The 24,005-nt window shown below is 39.4% G+C and overlaps 1 protein-coding gene across 1 annotated transcript; it reads left to right on the top strand.

Moving 5' to 3' along the window:
• Nucleotides 1-578: 578 nt before the first annotated feature.
• tars1 (threonyl-tRNA synthetase 1) lies at nucleotides 579-17,834 on the top strand. Its single transcript, XM_020652260.3, has 19 exons — nucleotides 579-745; nucleotides 1,562-1,639; nucleotides 2,091-2,281; nucleotides 3,165-3,288; nucleotides 4,166-4,290; nucleotides 5,078-5,195; nucleotides 5,288-5,352; nucleotides 5,878-5,956; nucleotides 6,183-6,329; nucleotides 7,091-7,189; nucleotides 8,743-8,909; nucleotides 9,600-9,762; nucleotides 11,445-11,582; nucleotides 14,934-15,011; nucleotides 15,101-15,201; nucleotides 15,613-15,717; nucleotides 15,903-15,975; nucleotides 16,937-17,051; nucleotides 17,175-17,834. The coding sequence occupies exons 1-19, from the start codon at nucleotides 686-688 to the stop codon at nucleotides 17,321-17,323; spliced, it is 2,175 nt and encodes a 724-aa protein (XP_020507916.2). The 5' UTR covers nucleotides 579-685; the 3' UTR covers nucleotides 17,324-17,834.
• The last annotated feature ends 6,171 nt before the right edge of the window (nucleotides 17,835-24,005 follow it).

Here is a 24,005-nt window from a genome sequence, read left to right as displayed (position 1 = left end):
CACAGGTGATCTTTCCCTGTGCGGAGAACCCACAAGAGGTGCAAGAAATCTGATTCACCCCAGAATCCTTCAAAAATAGTGTGCTATTTGCCTGCTCAGACAGGACTTGTGTAAAACAACAACAAAACAACTTGTTTGTCTGTTTTCTTTGCATTCAGTGTGGCACCTTTCCTTTTGTTATATGATCAAATAATGTTATAAACTACCAATTCAAGGTAGTGTGGAATTATACGATTTTGAAAATGAATAAAATTTGCAGGATGAACTACATGAATTTAACATTAAAAACATTTCATATTATGGTTTTATTTGTATTATACAGGACACTGAATAAATAGGCTGTTTTTTTTTTTGTTCAATTGGCATCTTTTGGAAGAATTCAGTCTTGCCTTCAGTAAACTCTTTTGGTTTAGCCTACTCATAAAATAATTAAAAAAAAAAATAATAATAATAATAATAATATTGAGAGACCCTGATAACTGTGTAGATTCATTATTAATTTATTACATTGGTATCTTAATATTAAACTCCGCCCACTCAGCACTATCCCAATGTTGCATCAGAAATGCAACATCCGGGAAACGTCATCAGCCCTCACCCGGCATCCTGACTGCCTGCTGTCTATACATGTTAGCCGGACTGTGTTATCTTTTTCTTTTAAAAGAGAGGTAGCCTTTCACTTGTTATGGCTGACCAGACTGTCGTGGAGAAGATGAGCGAAATGCAAGTGAACGAGGGGAAGAAGGTGATACTTGGACCTCATGACTTCCTATTGAAGACACGTTAGCATTTGTTAGCAGGTAGCCTAGCCTGTAGTCAGATTCATGCTGCCATTCAATGCGGTGCTAAAGTTGACGAGTAGCCTTATGTCAGCGTTTAGTTTTATACTTCTGTCAATGATACAATATGATTTGTTTCATTCTTCTTTCTTTCAAGGTAGTCATTTATGCCTTAGTTCAATTAAACAAGCTTATTTGCCTTATTTTGCTAATGTTGGACTAAGACAGGACTACGGAAAGAGCTTGATGCCAAACTTCATCCACAACTTTGACAATTAAAGTTTCGACCGATTAAAAGTTGTCCAGCAGAATTGTAGACGATTTTGAGGGATCTTAAATGAATACCTTATTTTTCTTGACATATCAGTGTTGTTCAGATTGACAAATGGTTTTTGTTTCATATAAGATCCTCTCTGAAGTTCACTTATAACTCACTGGATCTCATGAAAACTGGCACTTTTGTTTTTGTGAAAGGTCTTCAGTCATCTTACTTCTATTGTGTGCCAAAGACATGATCACTACCAAAACATAAAGATGTTTTAAATATCAGTGTGTTTGAACTTTGTATGTATCATTGAGCGTAATGTCCTGTGTATATTATTGTTGTTAAATAAAATACTTTGTAGTGTCAGCTGTGAACTCCAATTTGTGTAGAAAGTAATAGGTTAGTTTCTTGTCGACTTCTCTCAGAACTTGTTAGCTCCACACTAATCTTGGTTTTGTTAAAATCAACTTCCTGTTAGGCAAAGGTCATTAACCTATTGCATGGATTTTCAAAACAGGTGAAATCCGAAAGCAATAAAGACGGAGGAAAGAAGAAGGCTAAAAATGCAGCTGTGGACTCTGGAGGCAGGGCTGAGGTGAGTTGAACTGTCTGAAAGTGTGTAGGTGTCTATATAGACGTCACAACAATGTCGTGTTTGACAAGGACTTGAATCATGGTGTACCTTCAAAATAATTTGTTGGTCTAATTGCATGTCACATATTTGAAAGCAGCCCTCTCATCAGCATAGTGGTTGTTGTGGTTCATAAAAAGATTATATTTGATTCAAACATTTGACCTCCTGAAATAGCATCAGTGTCCAAGTGCAATGAATGAATTCTATAAAATAGAATGGACGCATCTAATCACAAAGCAGAAAGTGTCTCTGCAATATTAAATCATATTTGTTGAGAGAATTGTTGACGCACAAAAAAGTCATTTGGAACAATCCTCTTAAAATATTGACTTATTGCCCTTTTTTTTTTTTCAAGGTATCACACTTCTATAAACAAACCCTTCATTTACTCATTTCATTTGTTGCTTTTCAGCTATCGCCCCAACCTCAGTACATTGATGAGCGTCTTACGTTGTACACAAAGCTCAAAGCTGAGCATGAAGCCCTGATGGCAGAGAGGGCTGCGAAGAACAGCCGAGCCATCAAGGTGACCCTGCCTGATGGAAAGGTAGTGGATGCAGAGTCTTGGAAGACCACACCATACCAAGTGGCCTGTGGTATCAGGTAAGAGTGGTGGTTGAGTGGCTGCAATTGAGACTGATTATATAAAGGGACAAGTAGCTTTTCATTTTTGTGTAGAAAAATGAAAAAGCCTTAAGGTGGCTTCGGGAATTTAATTTCCAAAGACTAGCTGTCAAATTTATTCTGACAGCCAGTAATTACTGTTCGAGTTTCAAAAGGCTGCACAACTCCATCATTATGAGAACAATAACTGAAAATGACTCCTGCTTACCTTAGAAAATATGACCCCCAAAAACTCATTAGTTGAAAAAAATAGAGAAGTTTGAGAATGATCTCCATACTCGCACACTTTGCGGTTACAGTATGTCAGCAGAGATCATAAATTCACAACAAAGTGTCACATAAACAGACTGAAAACGAAACACAGTAAGACATTTTAAGACATGTTTTAAACCACAATGCACCAACCACAGCCGCACCTTAGTACATTCTTTTGATGCAATTAGCACATATATGTCTATTACTGGTGGTTTAACCTTTTGTGGCACACAAGCAATTTTATTTTTGGTGACCAAGACAGTCAAAGAATTACAGCATTCCTCTGTACCCTCCTAAGGTGCAGGATGTTACACTGTAGATAAACATACACCTTGTAAGACCAGCTGATCTACATCTGTTATATGACTGACAAGCTAACCCAGATTGCATACAGGGCTTGGGAGTATATCATTTAAAATACTTTTTAACCCCACTTACAAACAAGTTTATATTCTAAATACAAAAAAACTTACAACAAAGCAAGACCAAGTGGTTCCAATGATTTACTTGAAGGTGTACCACAGGATTTTATATTTTACCTCTTGGTGCCAAGGCTATATTTCTGCACATAAATTTGATATGGACTGTTTTTCCATGTCATTTCTAGTCAAGGCCTTGCTGACAACACAGTGATTGCTAAAGTGAACAACGCTGTGTGGGACCTAGACAGACCTTTGGAGGATGACTGCAGCCTGCAGTTGCTCAAGTTTGATGATGAGGAGGCTCAAGCAGTAAGTTCACCTCATCCCTCGTCTGCTTATGTTACATCACATATGGATAATGAGAAAAGACTGCAGTGTAGTTTAGTAAAGCTTGAACACGTCCTTCCTTATGCTGAGCTTTCTGATTTTTGAGCATCATATACTAAACTCATCTGCTAATGTATTTAAGTAAATATGAAAAAGCCCATTCAAGGAATTCTGTTGTGCTAGCAATGTCACTGATTTTCTCTGGTGGTATTTACCTAAACTCTGATATATTTAATATATTCATACACAGAGCAACAATGTGAACAGCTCTTCAGGATTTTCAACACTGAACTACAGTGGAGTATTCAAATGTATGGATACATGTTGCTTACTGGTAACAGCTTACAGTAGTGGGCACAGATTGTTTAATCCTATAGACATGACGCAAGGGCCGGTTAAAGCCAGTGTTCAAGGTTAAAGTGATGAATGAAAGGTTAACAATCAATACTAAACCTCAGAACTCTATTCATCAAATGTCCAATCCACAAAGACATAAAGAGGCGACGTGACGGTGTAAAATAAAATACTGCTGCTATCACGTCCTCTCATAAAAGTGGCAGCAACCGGTGTCGTGAGTGAATAACGAGACTTGCTCTGAAAATAAAAGCCCCAATTTCATCTTCATTGTCTTGCACAAGGTGCTGAATATTTCACCGGAAGAAGAGCCATTTTTCATGACACGTTTTTAAGTACTTCAGAGAGGTTTCTCTGTCTCAGCCGATTTGCTCTTTAGGCTAGCAGTTGTCAGCAGGTTTTGTAGAACATTTCACATCTTGAAGAAAGGAATGTTTCATCAGCACAAACATGAAGTTCAACACTCTTTCCAGTGCAGTCATACGTCTTCTCATATTTTTTTTAGGTTTACTGGCACTCCAGCGCCCATATCCTGGGTGAAGCCATGGAGAAAGTGTATGGAGGCTGCCTCTGCTACGGCCCCCCCATCGAGAATGGCTTCTACTATGACATGTTCCTGGAGAACAACGAGTGAGTCGCACAGGCTTCGGGTTCACATTTGATTTTTTTATAATTAGTCGTGTTAGTCATCTCTCAGTGTTATTTTGATGTTTGCTTCAAAGCTTAGTGGCTGCCGGTCTGGTTCATTGTCTTAGACAGATCGCAAACACAAAGCAGGTGGAGTGTGATTACACTAATGCTGTCAAACTGGATTTTGCTCGGGTGTGGATTTAAAGTGACATGTTCATATATCAGCCCACAGAATTTGAAGCCTTATAGCAAATCATAAAATAAAATAAAAAACACTGATGTGGAGATAAGTTTAGTGGGGCAGAGAGGAAGTGCTTTGAGACACCCTCAGAAATTTGAATACCTCTTCATTGTCAACAACTTTTTCATTTGACCTTTCCCTGAAACAGATGCATTTCGCCCGGCTTCTGGCAGCGGGAGAGCATGAGGAGTGTTGTCTAATTAATTCTACAACCCCCTTAATGAAGTCATTTTATGCTAATGGCATTCTTGGAGACAGTTTATTTTTTTTCTTTGCGAGGATATTTTTTGACATTGCTCACACCCAAAAGCCAAGGACTTTCAACTATTTGCTCATGTTTGGCAGAGGTTGCAGTTTGTGGTATTCGGAGAACTACACTCGCAAACAAAAAGTCTGTTTGCATGGCTTCATGCCTGGTCACATCCACGATGCCCTCTAAAACACACACAGACTGAAGCATGTAAAGCAGTTTGAGTATCAATGTAGGACTTCATAAGACCTTTATTTCACTTTCATCTTTTAATGTTTTTTTTTTTTTTTTTACAGGGGCGTATCGAGCAACGACTTCCCATGTCTGGAGACCTTGTGCAAGAAAATCATCAAGGAGAAGCAGCCATTCGAGAGGCTGGAGATAAAGAAGGAAACTCTGTTGGAAATGTTCAAGGTACGTGAAAACTACAAATGTTTTCAAATAAAGAGGACTGATTCAGAGGAAAGAAAACTCTTAAAAAAAAAACCTCTTCCTCTCCTTGACAGTACAACACGTTCAAGTGTCGTATCCTCAATGAGAAAGTCACCACTCCCACTACCACTGTTTACAGGTGAGTACATTACGCACTGTAATGTTTGGAGAATTAACATGTCCTATTCAAAGTCCAACACAAAGAATGGATCATTTTTCTGACTGAGGGGATTTCTGTGTTGCCTAAACCTGATATCTTAACTTGTTCCTCTGAAGAAATAAATGTTCTTCGTCGTTATGAACCACACCTTCTCAATTGTCCTCCCATAAACTCTCAGATACCAAAATTGCAAAAGAAAAACAAACACCACCTACGCATCCTCTACTCACTTGTTTTGGACAACATTCTGCAAAAACTACAGTTCTGTGCTTTTTCAAAAGAAAATTATAAATTTTCTTTAATAATTAAATAATATATTTCTTTAGTTTTAAACTTTAGTGTCAGCTGTAGAAAACATTAGGCTCGGGTCTAATCTTGGTTGTTCTTCTTGAATAGATCTGATAGTCATGACAAACATAAAGCCTGTTTGTAAACACAACCCGACTGGTTATCCTTCTCAGCTTTTAAAAGAAATTGAACATTCAAATACATTCTGCATTTCAGATGTGGACCCTTAATCGACCTGTGTCGGGGACCCCATGTGAGACATACTGGGAAAATCAAGGCACTTAAAATCCACAAGGTGAGCCTGTTTGTATTCAGTGGTTTATTATGTACCAGACACCAGTTGATGATGTATACATGGATTTATTGTTGATTAAACCAGATTTATTTAAAGGATTGTAGACTTTTCCCTGAATGTGTGTCACTAACATTTGTACCATTTTTAGAGGACAGTTACTTTGTGGTTTATACTCAAGGAGTTTGAAGCAGTGGGAAGCTAACATACTTCTTTTCTGGTGTTCCAGAATTCGTCCACATACTGGGAGGGAAAAGCAGACATGGAAACCCTTCAGAGGATCTATGGAATCTCCTTCCCTGACCCTAAGATGCTCAAAGAGTGGGAGAAGTTTCAGGAGGAGGCCAAGAACAGAGACCACCGCAAACTGGGCCGGGTAAGAAGTGAAGCTGCTGATTGGCTCAGGGTTCCCAGTCTCAGTCTTTTTTTTAAATGGTTTTCTACTGTTTTTATTCTTACAAAAAAAAAAGGATGCCAATGGTTCTTTGGTATTTGTCTATATATTTCACACATCTATGATATTACTGTATAGTATTCCAAACAAATATGTTATGAAGTACAGGTAGAATACTTGTTAAAGGTAGGAACCAGGTTTGCAATTGATGTGGATCTGATTTCCCTAAATCAAACCTACTTAATAGACAAACGCTTACTAAAAAGTGTAAAAAATACTTTACTTAAGGGGAACAGTCGTTTAAAAAAATGTCACTGAGTGTTTCAAGAAAATGAATCTGTGTTTAAATCCTGAAAGACAACTGAGAATGGCATGGTAAAAGAAACATAAACAGCATCTTTGTTTTAAATTTATTTATTTTTACCTCTTGGGGACAAAATTCCCCTGTGAGATTAAGCAGCATTCATTAAGATCTATAAGAATATATTTTGAGCTTTAAGACAATGACTGCAGTCTAATAATGTGTTACTGTACTGTTGAAAATGAGTTGTTGTGTCAGACAGGGTGTGTGTGTGTGTTCAGTCTTTGATTAATTTAGTACAGTAACATGTGTGGGAAAACAGCTCAACAGGACACAGTACATATGCTTATTATAGGAACATGTGATTGATTGAAACCAGTTTGGCCTGAGTGTAAATTTCTATCACAATAACAAACCTTTCTTTTTCTTTGTGTTGCTTCAGGAGCAGGACCTTTTCTTCTTCCATGACTTGAGTCCTGGCAGCTGCTTCTTCCTGCCTAAGGGCGCTTTCCTCTACAACACCCTGGTGGAGTTCATCAGAGTAAGTGAAAGGTGTCAGAAGTGGAGTGAGTGATGCTGTGACCTCACTGTAAATCTGACACAGAAGAAAGACAGAGGGTATGAGTCAGAGAGTCTAAATAAGAGTGGAGACAGGTGGAGAAGTAATTGGCCTTTGCTAAGGTTGATGCTAATTTAACTAAATGTATAGATGTAAATAATATAACTTTAATTTTTCTTCAACACGAAGAAGTAAGAAAGGTGCTGATTTATGTTGCTGATTGGATTCTTGAATGTGATAATTAAAGGCTAACGAATCAGGTCTTACACATGACGGGGCTTTCTTTATTAAACAATAAATACCAAACTCATATTCATTCCTTCTCCACCCAAAACATTAATGCTGTAAATAAATCCAACGAATGTCCTCTCAATAAAAATAACTCTTTATTCTGGCCAGGATGGAAAAGAATGTGCCCTTCCCTTGAACACAAACCTGTTCATGAATTTAAAAATAGCTTTTTTCTTTGGTTGCCAATTATTTGGAATAAATTAAAATGTAACAAACAGACATGATTGACAGCATTGAAGAATGCTCTCCTGCCCTGTCACATTGTGGAGCACATAGGAAGCAAATGTTCTTTTAAAAAAAGGATGAAATTGATTTTTGAATGAGGATGTTTTGAGTCATTTTGTGTTCTTATAAAATAGGTCTGTCTGTACAAGAAACACAATACTTGTAATTGTTTTATTACAATTAGATTTTCCTTTTGAACTTTAAAACAGACATAACCGGCCCGCCCATGGTGCAGAATGAGGCAATGCATGTTTTTATTTTCCTGTCAGGTGATTTATAAGCACCATCCCACATTGAATCATTCTGACACATTACCTGAGAGCCAATCAAATGTTCCAGCATGTCACTTGGTCAACTTCACAACAGCACCATTAACATGGCAACCCCAAAATAACAACATACTCTAAGAGATCAAATACAACCAACACAGCGCCCACAACACAAGGTGCAATGCACCAATTGACAACCTTTATATTCCTAATGCTCAATGTTTCATTCAAGAGCACCAAAACATCTTCATTTGTGAATTATTTTTTAAATATTTTTGTACTTTTGTCTTTTTGCTGTCTTGTTCTGCCTTGCCACAAAACCAATGGCCCTTTGGGGACAAATAAAGTTGTAGTTGAATACAAACACAACAAGTAATCCACTTCAGCTTAGTTCATTGCTTCCAAACTGTTTACATATGATCCAGTTCATAAACCAATACATCGCATAACAGAGTCTCAGTTTTAAGTAAAACATCAAAAAATTACAGCCTTTCTCTTCCAAACATCCCATCACAATGTGACTACAAACTAGTATTTTAATCTGCAGCAGGATTAACATTCTGAGAGATGATTTCCCTTTTTTCAAATCCATAACTTTGCTTGCAGTGTTATGCATGTTTTTAAATGATTTGCCTTATTCATCCGAGTGCCAGTGGTTTTGTAGTTGTGATGTTTACAAAGAATTATGAGGCCTTTTGCCCTGAACAGTTTTGTAATCATCTAAATTGTGGACACCTTGTTCTTTGGCAGAGCGAGTACAGGAAGAGGGGTTTCCAGGAGGTGGTGACGCCAAACATCTTCAACAGTAAGCTTTGGCAGACCTCGGGCCACTGGCAGCATTACAGCGAGAACATGTTCTCCTTCGAGGTGGAGAAGGAGACCTTCGCCCTCAAACCCATGAACTGCCCGGGACACTGGTGAGGCTTCTTTTCTTTAATCCAGTAAAGCAATCTATTTTCAGCAAACAACTGGAAATGCAAAGTCTAGTGTGAAATCATTCATTTTAGTTTCATTAATTAGAGAAACAACAGTGTTTGTTTAGAGTCAGAACTATTTAATCTAAACTCTTCATCTAACATAAAAAACCCTCAGTTTGTCTGAGTCCACCATTAAGTCACGTTTTAACACTATCACAGTTGTTTTGTTTTCACATGGGTTCTGTTAACAGCAGTTGACTCACTCTTTGTGAAATAGCTTTATCGGCCAGTCCCCCAGTTCTACTCTTCTTGTAACAGGCTGATACTCATGCCATGTTTTCTGTAGTTGAATGACCCACTTCAGTTTACTGCTGAATGCTGCATTGCAGTGCAAAGAACCAGACTGCAGCTCTTTGTCGTCAAATCTTTTATCTGCTTTTATCAGCTGCGATCTATGTGCTCTCCTCAAGGGCAACCCCTCTGGAGATGGCACTGAAATGGAAAATAAGCTTGCAAACACATTTTGTCACAGTGCTGGATGTCGGTTAAATCAAATATTGATTGTCTTTCATTGTAGGATTGAAGCAGTAGAACATGTTTCTTTAGGTATTGTGAGAAGTCAAGTTAGAAAATTGTATTTGTGTTGTGTATTTTTTCACACACTTTGCTTCTCCACCTGTTCGTCTTCAGCCTGATGTTCGACCACCGACCACGCTCCTGGAGAGAGTTGCCACTTCGCATGGCCGACTTTGGTGTCCTGCACAGGAACGAGCTGTCAGGAGCCCTCACAGGTCTCACACGTGTCCGCCGCTTCCAGCAGGATGATGCTCACATCTTCTGCACCATGGACCAGGTGAGTCCACACTGATGCATGGACATTGCTCCGCCAAGTTTACAGAAACAACATTTGAAGGCATCAAAGTCTGATGAGCTGACCAACTGTACACATTAAAGTATATATATTATGGTATGAGTGGGTATGTAGAGGAGGCAGCCCTAGTGTGATAAATTGTCTCGAGTGATGTCACTTGAGGCAGCATCAGTTGGGGCTGAAAAAGAGCTTCTTTTTACGTGGAAAATAATGTGGCAGTTTGGAGTTAGAAAGAGGTGAGCTTACTTTACAGAGCTCTGTAGCCCAATCTACTAGCAGTTCAGGGCTTCAGTAGGCACCTGCATCTGAGCATGAACTGTTCTCAACTGTGTCATGAAGAAATATAAGCCTCAGGTTTGGACACGGAAGAAAATTGCATGTGAAAAAAAAAGATATAACTCTGTTTCTGCTGCGTTGATTTAGATAATTCAACAAATCTGTCAACCACGAGGCTGTAATTGTTAACAGCGTGATGTTAAATTAGTGCAGAAGTTGAAAAGGTCCCCTTCATTCATCCCACCATCGTTTTTCTCCTGGAACAACTGTGAGGAATGTTTCCACTTTGCCATTGTGTTTGTTTGATGTACTAAAGATACTGAAAAAGTGGGCTCCTTCCACTATCTGTCTTGCATCGTTGACAGGATAAATTCAGGTAATGTTATGTCTCATTCTCAGCCTGATGAAGTTTGAGGACTCATCAGGCTCTCTGCAGCTTGCTGAAACAACTTGCATGTTAAATCCTTTAAGCAGAGAGGGTTGTGCCAATATCAATGCACACCAACAGGATTTTGGACGACTGAATAGATTCCTTAATTACTTTGTTCAGATGTAGAAGCACTGCAACCTGCAGCCAGGATCCCCCCCTGATTGTGTTTTCTGTTTATCAGTAATGGCAGTGGATTGGATGGTTAATTATTTGATTGCACTTTGTGTACAAATTATCTCACGTCTGATTTTTCCCTTTGCCTGCAGCAGCTGAACTGTTCATGTTTTGTTTGTGTGATTTACCAAATTAAAGCAAACTTAAAGCCCCGCAGAGGAAATATTCTTATCTCATATCAGGGATGTTCCAAGCAACTAATTTCTAGGTACAATGAAAATATTAAGAGAGAGTCAGTGGCAATTATTCCAACCAAACTCATACATCATTAGTTTAACTGACTAGTAATTCTAGAGCAATCTAGTGAGGATGACGACGTTTCATCTTTCACTCGGTTAACTGCACATATTCACAGTCTCATACTTGCCATTATGTTGAACTGATGGCAGCTCATATTTAGGATATGGTGGGACTTCTTCCACTAACAAAGAGGCAATTCTTTTCAACTTTTCCCCTCTCAGTGTTTTGCATCCTGTTCTGTTCTATCACACATTTTTCATATTAAGCTCACTTGATTGCCCTGCTAGGACTTCAAAATTATAAAGACCCACGGTTGCAATGAATTTCACAGCTATAGCTGGTGGAAGTATTCAATCATGATATATAATCTCCATTAAACTGAGCGCTTCTTCTAATTTCCTCTGATTACATCATCATTTCATTCTCTGTTAATGGGCCAATACAAAGATGAAATCAGTCATACAGCAGCAATTACACTTGCCTGTCTGCCGCTGTGCCCCTGAAGGATGATGAAATTTCAATTACAATTTGTTCTGACCCCCAGATTGAAGAGGAGATTAAGGGCTGTCTGGACTTCCTGCGGACTGTGTATGACGTCTTTGGCTTCACTTTCAAACTCAACCTCTCCACAAGACCGGAGAAGTTCCTGGGGGACCCGGAGATCTGGGACCAGGCAGAAAAGGTAATCACGACGAGTGTCTTTGTTTCTGTCCTGTGGTTGAACATGTCAACGGCAATCTCGCACAGTCTCACCGGAGAATCAAAGGCTGATTGGAGAAATTATCAGACGGAAATTCTTGAGCTGCTTCACAGACAGTAAAGGAGGAGTGTGATTTTTGTAGACACAGAAAACATTTATATTTTAATGAATTAATTTTTCATCCCGCAGAACTGCTGTCAGCTCAGAAAATGTTTGCTCGTCTCTAGAGAATCTGCATCAGTGCCATCACTGTCTGCCTTTGCTGTCAAATCAAATTCGCTCTGTGGAAACAGCTCTCTATTTTATATCTCAGGTTCAGCTTCAGGATGGGTCTGGGAGAGAGCAGGTTATGTTTTAGCACAGCTCAAACAGTAATTACAAGAGTGAGGGAGTAAATCTAAATGACAATATGTCCTCACTGCTCGGTGAAACACGGTGAGGTCCCTTCTTAAGACAATCTCAAGTCTGAGAGATGAATCTTTGAAATCAACACTGAACGACACTTGTTGAATAACAATGTCACATGTTTACAGTACTGCTTTATTGGTAGCATACTGTGTCAGACATACAGGTTGTTAATCAGTCGGACAAGTGTTTACGGGCGATACACAGATGGATGAAAAATGGTCTGTTAGCATGCGTTGAGTCTCACAGCAGAGTGAGGTTAGTGTTCACGTCACATTTGTTCCCCTCTTGATCTGACTGAGAGGTATGTTTACTGTAACTACTGTTTCATCAGGGGGCGTCTGTGGCTCAGTCGGTAAAGTCAGTCGTCTCTCAGAGGTTGGGGGTTCGATCCCCAGGGCAAGACACTTAACCTCGAATTGCTCCTGCTGCTTTGTCGGCATGTGACTCCTGATGGTCAGTTTACATAGCAATCTCTGCCATCAGTGAATCAAAGTCAAAGTCAACTTTATTGTCAATTTCAAAATATGTCAGACATACAGTAGAATCGAAAGTGTGTTTGTCTCCGTCCCGCGGTTCAATACAACCAAAATAAGGTAAAATAAGATAAGGTAAAATCGATAAGATAAAATGAGGTAAAAATAAGAAATAATATTTACAGTAATAAATTCTAAATTGTGCAAAAGGTACAAAATGGTAAATAAAATAAATAAAATACAATTTAAAGAAAAAGTAAACTTGTGCAATGTGCAGTAAAATGAGTGTACTTTTGAATAGTTAGCTTCAGAGTTATTAGTCCAGAGTTCTTGGTGGCAAACGGGAGGGGGTTTCAACGTCCAGTGTTCGAGGGGAGCAGAGGGGAGGGAAGGAAGAGAGGGGAGAGAGTTAAGCTTCCTGACAGCTTGGTGGAAGAAGCTGTTTCCCAGTCTGGTGGAGCCGGCCCGCAGGCTGCGGTACCGTCTCCCCGATGGCAGGAGGCTGAAGAGGCTGTGTGAGGGGGTGGGTGGGGTCACGCACAATGCTGGTTGCTTTGCGGGTGAGGCGGGTACCGTAGAGGACCAGAAGACAGGGGAGTGGGACACCGATAATCCGTTCAGCAGCCTTCACTGTGCGCTGCAGGGTCTTGCGGTTGGCAGCAGTGCAGCTCTCAAGCCACACAGTGATGCAGCTGGTCAGGATGCTCTCGATGGTGCCTCTGTAGAAGGACCACATGATGGATGGGGGGGCTCGGGCATAACATGGTAACCTTTTATTGTAACAGTGTGTGTGTATGTAGATACAGTTAATGGGTAGTTGTGACCTGCCGTGTTAAAGCACTTTGAGTAGTCAGAAGACTAGAACAAGCTCAAGTTTACCATTAAAGGCAGAATATGCTATTTTTCACACTTAAATATAGCAGAAATCAAATATATCCTCTGAAAATAACTCTGTGACTGTCTACAATGGGTGTAACACCTGAGTCCCACTGTCTGTGATGCTTTCCGAGTTTTCCCGAGTCCTATCTTCAGTTTGTTTACATCGCCAGGCCGGCCGGCCGGCTCTTCCCCTCGCGCATAAAAGTTGATTTATTGAGGGACTACAGAAAAGAAGAATAACATACTGTACTCACTGCTTAATTGTGTTACTAGATCACGGTCATTTCGGGTAAATTTACATGCAGTGTGAAGATACGAGCATAATAAAGATCGCTAGCATTAGCATGCTAACACAACAATGCAGCGAGTTGTTTTGGATATAAAGCATATAAAGCCTTTAAACATCAGCAGTGCAACTTATTTTTATTCAACCTGTGCCACAAAATGATTGTACTTGATTTTCTTTGAATGCCCTGCTGGTCCCATCTATGCGTCATGCCCCCCTCATTGTTTGTCATACGTTTATTACATAGAACTTAACTCTTTTCAGGGTTTGTGCGAGGCTGACAAATGAATCTACTGCAGGCTGCAAGGAGTCAAAGTGTTCAAGAGTTTTTCAAACACATTCTCCGTTTAATCAACAGAAGATGCTTCATTTTTCACACCCACTGGAAAAATATGCTCGGGCCTAAGCTCCAACTAATCACAGACAGTTGCCCATGGGGGACTGTATCCGAATTCATACTTAAAAGAGATGACAGCTCTTTCGGGAAGATAAAATGTGAGCCATTATTCAACAGATACGGGGTTTTAATCCTTGTTACTGGTTCTCTTTATGTCTTTTTGATATTTCATCAACTGTAAAGTGTTCCTTTTAATTTCCCTATCTGGTCTGCAGGCTGTGGTATCATGGTTCTGTCCTCAGAGCTTCATCTTTATTTTAAAGTGTGCCGTCTGCTGTGAGAAGCAAAACATAACTGATTGCAAATATTTGAAGCAAGTCACTTTACAATCAATCCAGTGGGCATGATTTTCAAATATTCTGTATTCTGGAGATAGACAAAGAGCTTTCAGAGACTTAAGTATAGAGACGTGGCTAATGCTACTGACTGCATGTGTTCATAATGATGATTTATTTCTAAGTTAGTCACAGTTGTCAAAGTAAGAAAAATATTTGTACAAGCAGCGCAACATTTGATATTGTGAGGAGAATTATAAATAGGTTGTTTGTTGACCTATGAGGGAGACACTTTTCTCTGGGAAAACATTTCATGAATTCTGATGATTAATGTTTGTTTGCACGGAGGTGGACAATTATAAATACCAAATAACTGACTTGTAAACTTGGCATAGTGACTGGAACAGAACTTGCTGAGTGTTTCCCTCACCTCATTAACTCCCCACCAGAAACCATAAAATATTATTGAGACGTTAACATTTCTCACTCCAGTGATAAGTTCCAGATGAAGACAATGTCACGTCTGGATGTACAGCTTTGCTTCACATTGCTGTTTACTTGCATGTCGGTCAGCATTTGATTTTCTAACCAAGCAGTAATTGTTTGTTTCCACAGCAACTGGAGAACAGCTTGAATGAGTTTGGGGAGAAATGGGTTCTAAACCCGGGTGACGGAGCTTTTTATGGACCAAAGGTGAGCCATGCGCCGCAGTAATGATGTACTTTAAACAGTGAAACAGCAGCGGGGGGCCATGGCTGATTATTTGTGCCCACTGTTTGCAGATCGACATTCAGATAAAGGACGCCATTGGTCGGTACCATCAGTGTGCCACAATCCAGCTTGATTTCCAGCTTCCCATCCGCTTTAACCTCACCTTTGTCAGGTAACTCTTCTCTTGCTTGTTCTAATTCACGTCAGAGATCAGCTGATCAGCTTAATAGAATGAAACATATTGAAGTACAATAAACGTACCGAAGATGTACATTTTATGAAAATATTGAGGTGGGAGGTGTTTATGTGATGAAAGATTCTGTGATACAAGTGAATAAAGCGATACAATATGAATTGACGGTGATGTATCGTGGTTTTAAAGCTTCCCCCTAGGATTTAGAGTATATAAAGTTTTTACTTTTTTTTTTTTTATCAGGGCAGGAAAAATAAAATCAGTTATCTGTAGTTCCTGACTGATGAGGATGTACACATTTCTCCAGGTGCTTTTTGTCGACTCCCTTTATGATTTCTCTATTGCTGTGTAATGCTCATTGCTTCCCCACCCCTTTAAATGGATTTGTAGCCACGATGGTGACGACAAGAAGCGACCAGTGATCATCCACAGAGCCATCCTGGGATCAGTGGAGAGGATGCTCGCCATTCTGACTGAGAACTACGGAGGCAAATGGTTTGTAAAATGTATCTTAGAGGATTTAAACTGTCAAGTAGGAGTAGACACCAGACATGGAACATATTTCCTGTTGATTATTTTTTGACTGGTTGAACTTAAATTGAATGAAAAAAAGATAATAAGTTCTGTGTGGTGCTGAGATACTCTGGTTTTACATCATGTACTCTGTTGTGTGTTTTCAGGCCGCTGTGGCTCTCTCCTCGCCAAGTGATGGTCGTACCTGTGGGAGTGGCCCATGAAGAGTACGCTCAGAAGGTAATCACTGAACTCTGTATTTCATATTTTCTCTTCAAGGCAGCACAAACGGTACCCTAAAGCTATCAGACACATTTAATTTCAACACTAAGCTGACTGTGTTTAACCTGTGGAGCCTGTTTATCACTGGTACACACAGACTGGATCCCTGAAATCTCTCAGCAATGTAATGCTGCTCTGTTAGGTATAATAAATGTTTTATTTTAACTACCATGACCAAAAACCTCTGGATTTTAGATAGTTTTATAAAAATACACCACCAATCTGCAGCGTAGAATTAAAGCGTTCTGTCTGCGTAGCATGGACTAAAAGAACACCACTGTGTATTACCACTTAACTTTAAAGCTCACACCATCACTTCTATGATTCCTGAGAAATGTGTGCAAACCAAACTAATTTCTTAAGAACTTTGCAAATTCCAGCTGGGCAGCAGACATAAAGGGTCAGACAATCCTACATGTTGTTATCAAGTGTTCTGTTCAGCACAGGTTAACTCTTCACACTACCAGAGTTAGAAAAACTAGTTTAAATGAAATAAGAAACAGGGTCAGTACATTGTAATGGACTTTTAGAATCAATCCAAAGAAAATAATTTCTATCATTCAGCGATGTCTTCTCTTTGCTTTAAAAAGCATTCGGCCGTCCAACTTGTTTACATTTGATTGGATTGTCTTACAGCAGGTGCTTGTTGCCTTTTTTTTTTTTTTTTTATCATTGTTGCACAAAAACATCTGTAAAATAAATATCCGTACAGTCTTAATATCATGAACTATAAAGAACAGTAGGTCTCATGATGTGCTGATAATGGTTGTAGAAATGTTGTCGTCATTCCAACTAAATGAAATCAAAGGCCAGTTTTGAAAACACATTTCAGTACATTGTAATTCTTTATGTGAAATGAATGAACTTTTATTCACACACGCATACCCTTAACTGTCTCTAACTGTTGATTCTCTGGCAGGTCAAGAAGGATTTCCATGACAGCGGCTTCATGGCTGACGTGGATCTCGACCCCGGCTGCACTCTGAACAAAAAGATTAGAAATGCACAGTTAGCGCAGTACAACTTCATCCTGGGTCAGTGGAAGCACACGTTCTTTCTCTCTTCTCTCTGTCTGTTATAATCTTTACCTTCTGTTCCATGTCACTCTTAATATTGATTTGTATTTATCTCTTTGCATGTTATCCTGCTTGTCAAAGTGGTGGGAGAGAAGGAGATGACCAGCAACACTGTGAACGTGCGCACCCGAGATAACAAAGTCCACGGCGAGCGCAGTGTGGAGGAGTGCATGGAGCGTCTGAAACACCTCAAGATGTCCAGGAGTAAAAATGCTGAAGAGGAATTCTGATCTTTCTCAAATCTGTGCTATCGCTCTACAGTACCTCAAGTGTTTGAACTTAAAAGGGACGTGTGGTAAACATCCGTTTTTGATTAGGGGTAAACTACTGGTGCCTAGTCTCTTCTTTCTGTCTCACTGAAATCACATTTTCAGAATTGTTAATCAAGGGTTTTTTTTTTGTCTGGTGTCTTCCATCGCCTCATAACGGTATCAATTTTATTATGCTTATCAAGTCTTCGGATTCCTGTCCTCGTAGACAGAAGTTAACATGTTCTTAACTTCTGCTTCTACAGAAACACATGTGGGACTGTAATGTGATAAAGTCTTTGAACAGCTTTACAGAACATGTCAAACATTGAACAAATTGTACCATATTAACCATCGAAAAAAACACCTATATGTTGACTAGTTAAAAAAAAGGGGGGGAAATGGTTTGTTACACTGTCTTAACAGTTTGTATCGGTCATTCTTTCTTCAGGGAATTGTACACAAGTTTGATAATTAAACCATTTATTCTTGATCTGTGTCACCGTTTTTTTTTTACAAGATTCAGTTCATAAGAACTGTGCTGTTGCTAAGAAAGTGTGTGCCCATCAGTGAGCATTAAAAAATTAAAGAGTCAACCCATCAGAAAAGTCAAGTTTTTTTTTAATACATGGGTATAGAGTCTATTAACAGTGACCATTCATATTTAAATACTATTTCTTCCATATTGGAGCAAATTTCAAGAGTTGATTTCCTGCAGATTTATGGCATAAAGGTGTTCTGCAGTCAGAGAGGATTTTTATCATCTTCCTCCACTCCTGCATCTTCGCCGAGGATGGAAATCAGTGATGTGCTGGAGGGGTAAACACCTAATGCCTATTATTACATGCTTATTGAACTGGACCCTATTTCCTCTACAGACTGCACCACCTCATCAGGGAGTAATGCAAATGTTCTTCCTGTTACTCTGTCATCTGCTCTCCATATGTTTGAAAGATTAAGCAGTATGTTATTCTATTTTATTGTTTTAAATAACAGTGAAATGCTTCTTAATACATTTACAATCTCACATTGCTCATCACATACTATTAATGCGTTAAATTTGATCACATCTCTGTATTTTCTCTATCTGTTCTTATTAGTTATTCTCCATACCTGGAATAATCCTTTGCCCACTTAAATGTAAAATACAGTTAACATTTTTGATGATGCCTGCACCAAAAATCTACTTAGAGTTTTGAATTCCTGTTCAAACCACTAGTGGGTGCTGTATATCTGTGTACTGTGGAAAATAGTGAGAGTTCAACATGAAGAGACAATACCTGCCACAGCTCAATGCCTTTGAGTGTATGTTGTCTAAAACTAACAAACCTCAAATAATTTAAATGGTAGTGTTGTGACTTTAACTTCGATCTTTTAAGTCACTGTTTGCTTAATAAAGATAAGTAGAAATATATACTGGCTGGATATTGGGAGATATTTGAACACCGTTTCTTTTTTTTTTTTACACAAGAATGATCTGTTATTGTCAAGCAAATTTATCTTATTACTTTAAGCAGGAATATATCTAAGGTTAAACTTGGAGTGAAATATTTTGACACAGCTGCAGAAGAGGCTTCAAGTGGCCCATGACTGCAAGCCAAGAAAAACATTGATCTTGGCTGCTTTACAGGTCGCCCATAATCAAAACAAGTGAGAAGCCCTTGGTTATTTTGGCCAATTTAAACTTTCGGCACCAAATAAATTATGTGTGCAGATTTGTCTGTATCTTTACCTTAATGGGGCACTGGTGTAATTTTCTCTGGCTGTAAATGACTTAAAAAAGTGAGAACTATTAAAAAAAAGTGAAGTCATTTTTGCAAACACTGACCTGGCCCTCATTTTTCTTATACAATTACTATCATATCAATTATAAATGTCTAAGATTGACCTCTCTTTGGAGATAGGAGAGGGAACATATAGGGACTCCATCATATCAGATCTGACCACAAGGTGGTACAGCTGAACCAGGATGTTGTGGAGGGGAAACTGAGTGGTGCTAATGTCAGTGAAGTGTGGGAGAGAAAAACATTTTGATAAGGGGTTAATGAAAAAGTCAATGGAGTAAGAGAGTGTCAACAGACAGAGCGAGACAGCCAGACATCTCTGGGGAATCAACTCGGCTGTAGACTCTCGGCCTCAATGAGAATCCTCCTCGCTCCCTCTCGCCCCGCTGGATCCTTCCTGTATGCTTCAGTGACAACCTGACCATGAAGGGTCAACACGCTTCAGTGAACTGAGCAAACTCCTCTTTCTCTCACCACACATGCATTTAAGGGTATCGATTCACATGTTAGAAGGAAAAAAAAAAAGGACCCACTGCTGCAGCTCTTCAAGATGTTGGGAGAAGTCATGGTGTGAAAATCTTACGATTAGCTCTCTTTTTTAAGTCAGAAAGTTCAGTGGAGTCTTTAGTTTGGACAGGATTTCTCTCTTGTATAAGCCTTTCTCTCTCTAGGGAATTTTTTATCCTTCTGTTAAAAAAAGAGAGCTATGTTCTGAAAGCTACAAACGACTGAAAGAGAGACAAAGGGCAGGGGAAGGTGAATGGCATCCAATCTATGTATTGTTTTTATTGATCTACCACAAAGAAGTAGCTTGATTTTTTTGAAACACTTTAATTTGTCTTCTTTCCAGGAGTTGGATTATTAGATAAATCCCACTTTTACTTCTTCATGGTACATAAAAAGCTGAGCTGTTAGCCGTTTTTATTTAGCATTCAAAAGGAACAAGGGAACAGCAGCTAACAGCTAGCTTGAGTTTGTGCAAAATTAATGAATCTTACGACCGCAACCTAAAAGACCACAATTTAACATGTTAAAAAAAAAGTTTAATTTATACTCCCTGTGCCCCTGCTGCCCCCTCTTAGCAATTATTCCCTACCAAAAATAAGGTACATAGTTTTGAAAAGGAAAGATTTTTGTTTAAATAAAGGGGGCTTCTTTGTTCAGGTACTTGTTGAGTTTTTGTTTCCTTTGGATGATGCCAGGCTAGCTGTTCCTTCCTGTTTCCAGTCATTATGCTAACCGGCTCCTGCCTCCAACTTTAGGATCAACCAGAGTGGCTATCTTCTCATCAAACTCTCATTGTTAAAGCAAATTAAGAGTATTTCAACAAATGTCAAACTATTCCCTGATGGCACGACACGTAGCCTATACTAAGGTTTTTCACCCAATCTGCTCATCTGTTTTTTCCCTGCATTAAAAGTTGTTGTCCTTTTACTTGTTTATTTTCCTTTATTGCTATGACAACTAAAAACAGTCCCTGTCGTTGTATATTCAGTGTGTGTAATGTAGCCTATGCAAAAGGTTTCCCCCCCCCCTCTCCTTTTTATTTCCAGCAATGACAGCCAAAAGCCAAAAAGCTTCCCAAGTGACACACTCATGTTCCTACCTCTCCACCCTTTCATCCTTCATTTATGTTGCTGTTGGAGCAAAGACATGCATATTTGGATGCTTACCAACCATTTTATTCTCCAGAATATGTCTCTGTCTGTGCAGCAACTAGTACCACACACACACAAACAAACACACACAACCTCCTCCTGCACCATTCCCCCTCTGCATAAATGCAACCGAACCCTAAATTATGGTCAGTCGCTTGTGAAGTTAGTTTTTCTTGGGTAAAACCAAGCTGCCATCTTTAATACCATAATGTACCTAATTATATGGTTCTAATTGGGAACTGTTTGATCACACTCTTTGGCATCTGGAAAGCTGGCGTGTGACTGTAACAGGCTTTTCTCATCTCACAAGTATGACCTTTCCCTCTGACCCCAGCATAAGTGAAGTAAACCACTTGACACCAAGTAAAGACCTTCACCAGTCACACCCTGCATGAAGCCAACACCAACGATCCACTGTGATTATCTGTGATGTAAGTCTGAAGCAATCTTTACATGAGACTGCTGCATGTCAGATGAGCAGAACAAGGCGGTAAGGAGTGAGGACGAAAACCCAAATCTACAGAGAAGGCAGGATTTGTAACTGTGGGTCATATTTTCTTTCTTGTTGTGCAGCAACAGACAACACACATGGTGGGACAAATAAATAATCTTGTGAGCTTTTAAGCGCCCACAAAAAAACCCCACAAGATACCATGTGGACCATGCAATGTCCTTGTTACAATATTCTTCTGAGTGACTGCTACAACATCTAAGTTTTCTAACAGTTTAAATGTCACTGTTTTTGCTCAGTTGGTCAAATTTTTAATTTTAAATGTTGAGTGGCAGATCATGAACCCTCTAGTTTTCTCTTTGCCCTTTTGATCCATTACTTTTGCTAATTATTTATTTGATATGTTTGCTAACTATTTCAGTCATGTATCAGTTACTTTTAGCTAAGGTTTACTGATTGAATTAAACTAACTAACTAAACTGTTTATCCGTTAATTCTGTTTACTGTTCATGAATTAGCTTACTTTTAGCTAACTATTTAGATTTTACCTTTATATTTTAGAACATTTTTCGTCTCACTTAGTTTCTACACAATCTGTGTACAAGTCAGATGTCAATCACATTTGTTTTCTCAGTGAGTGGAAACTAGTTTACTAGCTCATGATAAATGAAGCTGTCTAACTCTTATCTGATAATCTCGATGGCAACGGAGGGCTTAAATTGTTATGACTGCCTCAGCTTAGAAGAGGGCACTGTGCTCAGCTCATCATGGTTAATGTTTCATGTGACAATAAATGAACTTATATTACATACGGTTTTTGTTGTTGTTACACTTGGATTTAAATTTCAATAGAAACAGTAGCACCCCTTACAAGATTGGGAATCACTCATCTAGACCAACTTTAAACTTTCCTCTCTGATCTATCAAACAGGTCATTTTCCACAAACTCACTGTGACACTGTAATATTTTAACAGGTGTTTAATAAAGTTTAACATTCCTGGGTCGCAACAGCCGGAAAAGCGATTAGCCCCTGACACTTTAAAACACGGTGCCTTTTCCACAAATCAGCATTCGAATCTTGAATCCAGCTCACTTAGCATCACAGTAGCTGCCAAACAGTTTTTTTTTTTTGTTGCTAATATACTCCTCATGGTAAAGAATTACAAACTATAAATCAGCCACAGTCCACCCTCTCTCAACGCTTGCGTTTGTTGAAATTGGCTCGCAGCTCTAGTCCTGCATGAATCTAGCAGCCTCATTACAACCATGTAAAAGCCCATTACATTGCACTGCCCATGGGGAATAACACCTTCTTCTTTATTAAGCAGCGAATAAAAGCTGTTACCCACTGTTTCCATTACTTTGTACTGTACAACATGATGCAAAATAACTCACTGCTCACTCAATCGACTCATTTTCAACAGATTTTTCCCTCTTACACCTTCTGTCTTCAAGCATAAAAGCCTAGCAATAAGATAAATGATGTATTCAGAGAAAATGTACTTCCATGAATACAGCATTTTTCCTCATAACACTTGCCCTCAGTAATTCTGTGCAGCCTTTTACTGATCCCCAAGCACTGGCTTTTGCAACTATGAATTCCTCCTTTCTCACCTTGTTTTAAGTCAAACACAGTCTCCTCCTTATTCACAGCCTGCCAGATGTTTAGCCTGGAAGTTCTCCTCAGTGGCATGTGTGCTTGTTATTTATCTAAATTGTATTTTTCTCTTAACAGCATTTTTTGGCCTCTTTCTGCTCACATGGGTGGTTTACTTTAGCTCCAAAGTAGGAGGTGCAGAGGGGAAAGGCTTTGCCAGCCTACTCACAATTCGCTAGTAGCTGAGTGAGCTGATGAAGTTGAAGTTGACAGCTGCATAAATCACCGGCTCATGGTGCTAATAGGTGGTAGTATAAAATCAAGAGCAAGACCACCCATGCTGCAGAGCAGAAGAAGGAGCATCAAGTCATATCTATCGTGCAGCGCCGTACAACCATCCGAAACACTTAACCCCCCTCTGGCCGCCCCGCCTGCTTTAGTCCAAGGGGCTCTCATAGCAACACAGGAAAAGCCCGTCTGGCATCCGCAGAGCAGTGATTCATATTTGGCACTTTCATAAAGGTTCCAAGCTGTTGGAGTGTTTTCGGGCCTATTGTCGACCGTTTCACTCCTGAATCTCCCTCTCGGAAAAACCTATAAACATTTCAAGGCTTGTAACTGAACAGGAGCCAGTGCAATTTTCCTCTTTCATATGAAGATCTTAGTTTGCATAAAATACTTTTTCCCCTCTTCACAGAGGAGAGAAACAGCTGCACACTGACCATTACCCTGATTTTCTTTGTGCAGTATATTTCCACGTCTGAATGAAGAGATGCTTGAGATCATTCAGTACATCTGCTGAGAGAGGTGTAAAGGTGGTTCTTTGCAGGGCCTCCTCTTTTGTAAAGGAGGAGATAAAACACATGCAGAGCACGAGGGGCCGTACCCCCCTCACACAAAGCAGAGTATATTGCTCAATAACAAGACCTGGATTCTAGGGTTTGCACAACAAGACTACCTTGAAAAGAGGGCCCCTGTGACATCAGGTTTGACCATGCATGTGAATCCAGATGACCCCCACCCACTGTTTGCGTCATGTTTTCTATCATGTATATCTCAGCAAAGACTATCATATATGAGGTGTACAGCAAAGTTTCTGTGGGTGCAAGGGTAGGCCATATAATAAAACAAACCCTTTGGAAAAATACTACTTTCAAATTCTGTCTGAAATCT

This window comes from Labrus bergylta, chromosome 2 (genome assembly GCF_963930695.1).
Source record: "Labrus bergylta chromosome 2, fLabBer1.1, whole genome shotgun sequence".
NCBI classification, from domain to species: Eukaryota; Metazoa; Chordata; class Actinopteri; order Labriformes; family Labridae; genus Labrus; species Labrus bergylta.
This window is presented reverse-complemented; position numbering and strand designations above follow the sequence as displayed.

Coding starts and splice junctions, on each gene's coding strand:
- tars1 (XM_020652260.3), top strand. CDS start 686: ATGGCTGACCAGACTGTCGTGGAGAAGATGAGCGAAATGCAAGTGAAC. Junction 5,353..5,877: donor CCCACTACCACTGTTTACAG/GTGAGTACATTA, acceptor TCTGCATTTCAG/ATGTGGACCCTTAATCGACC. Junction 5,957..6,182: donor AGGCACTTAAAATCCACAAG/GTGAGCCTGTTT, acceptor CTGGTGTTCCAG/AATTCGTCCACATACTGGGA.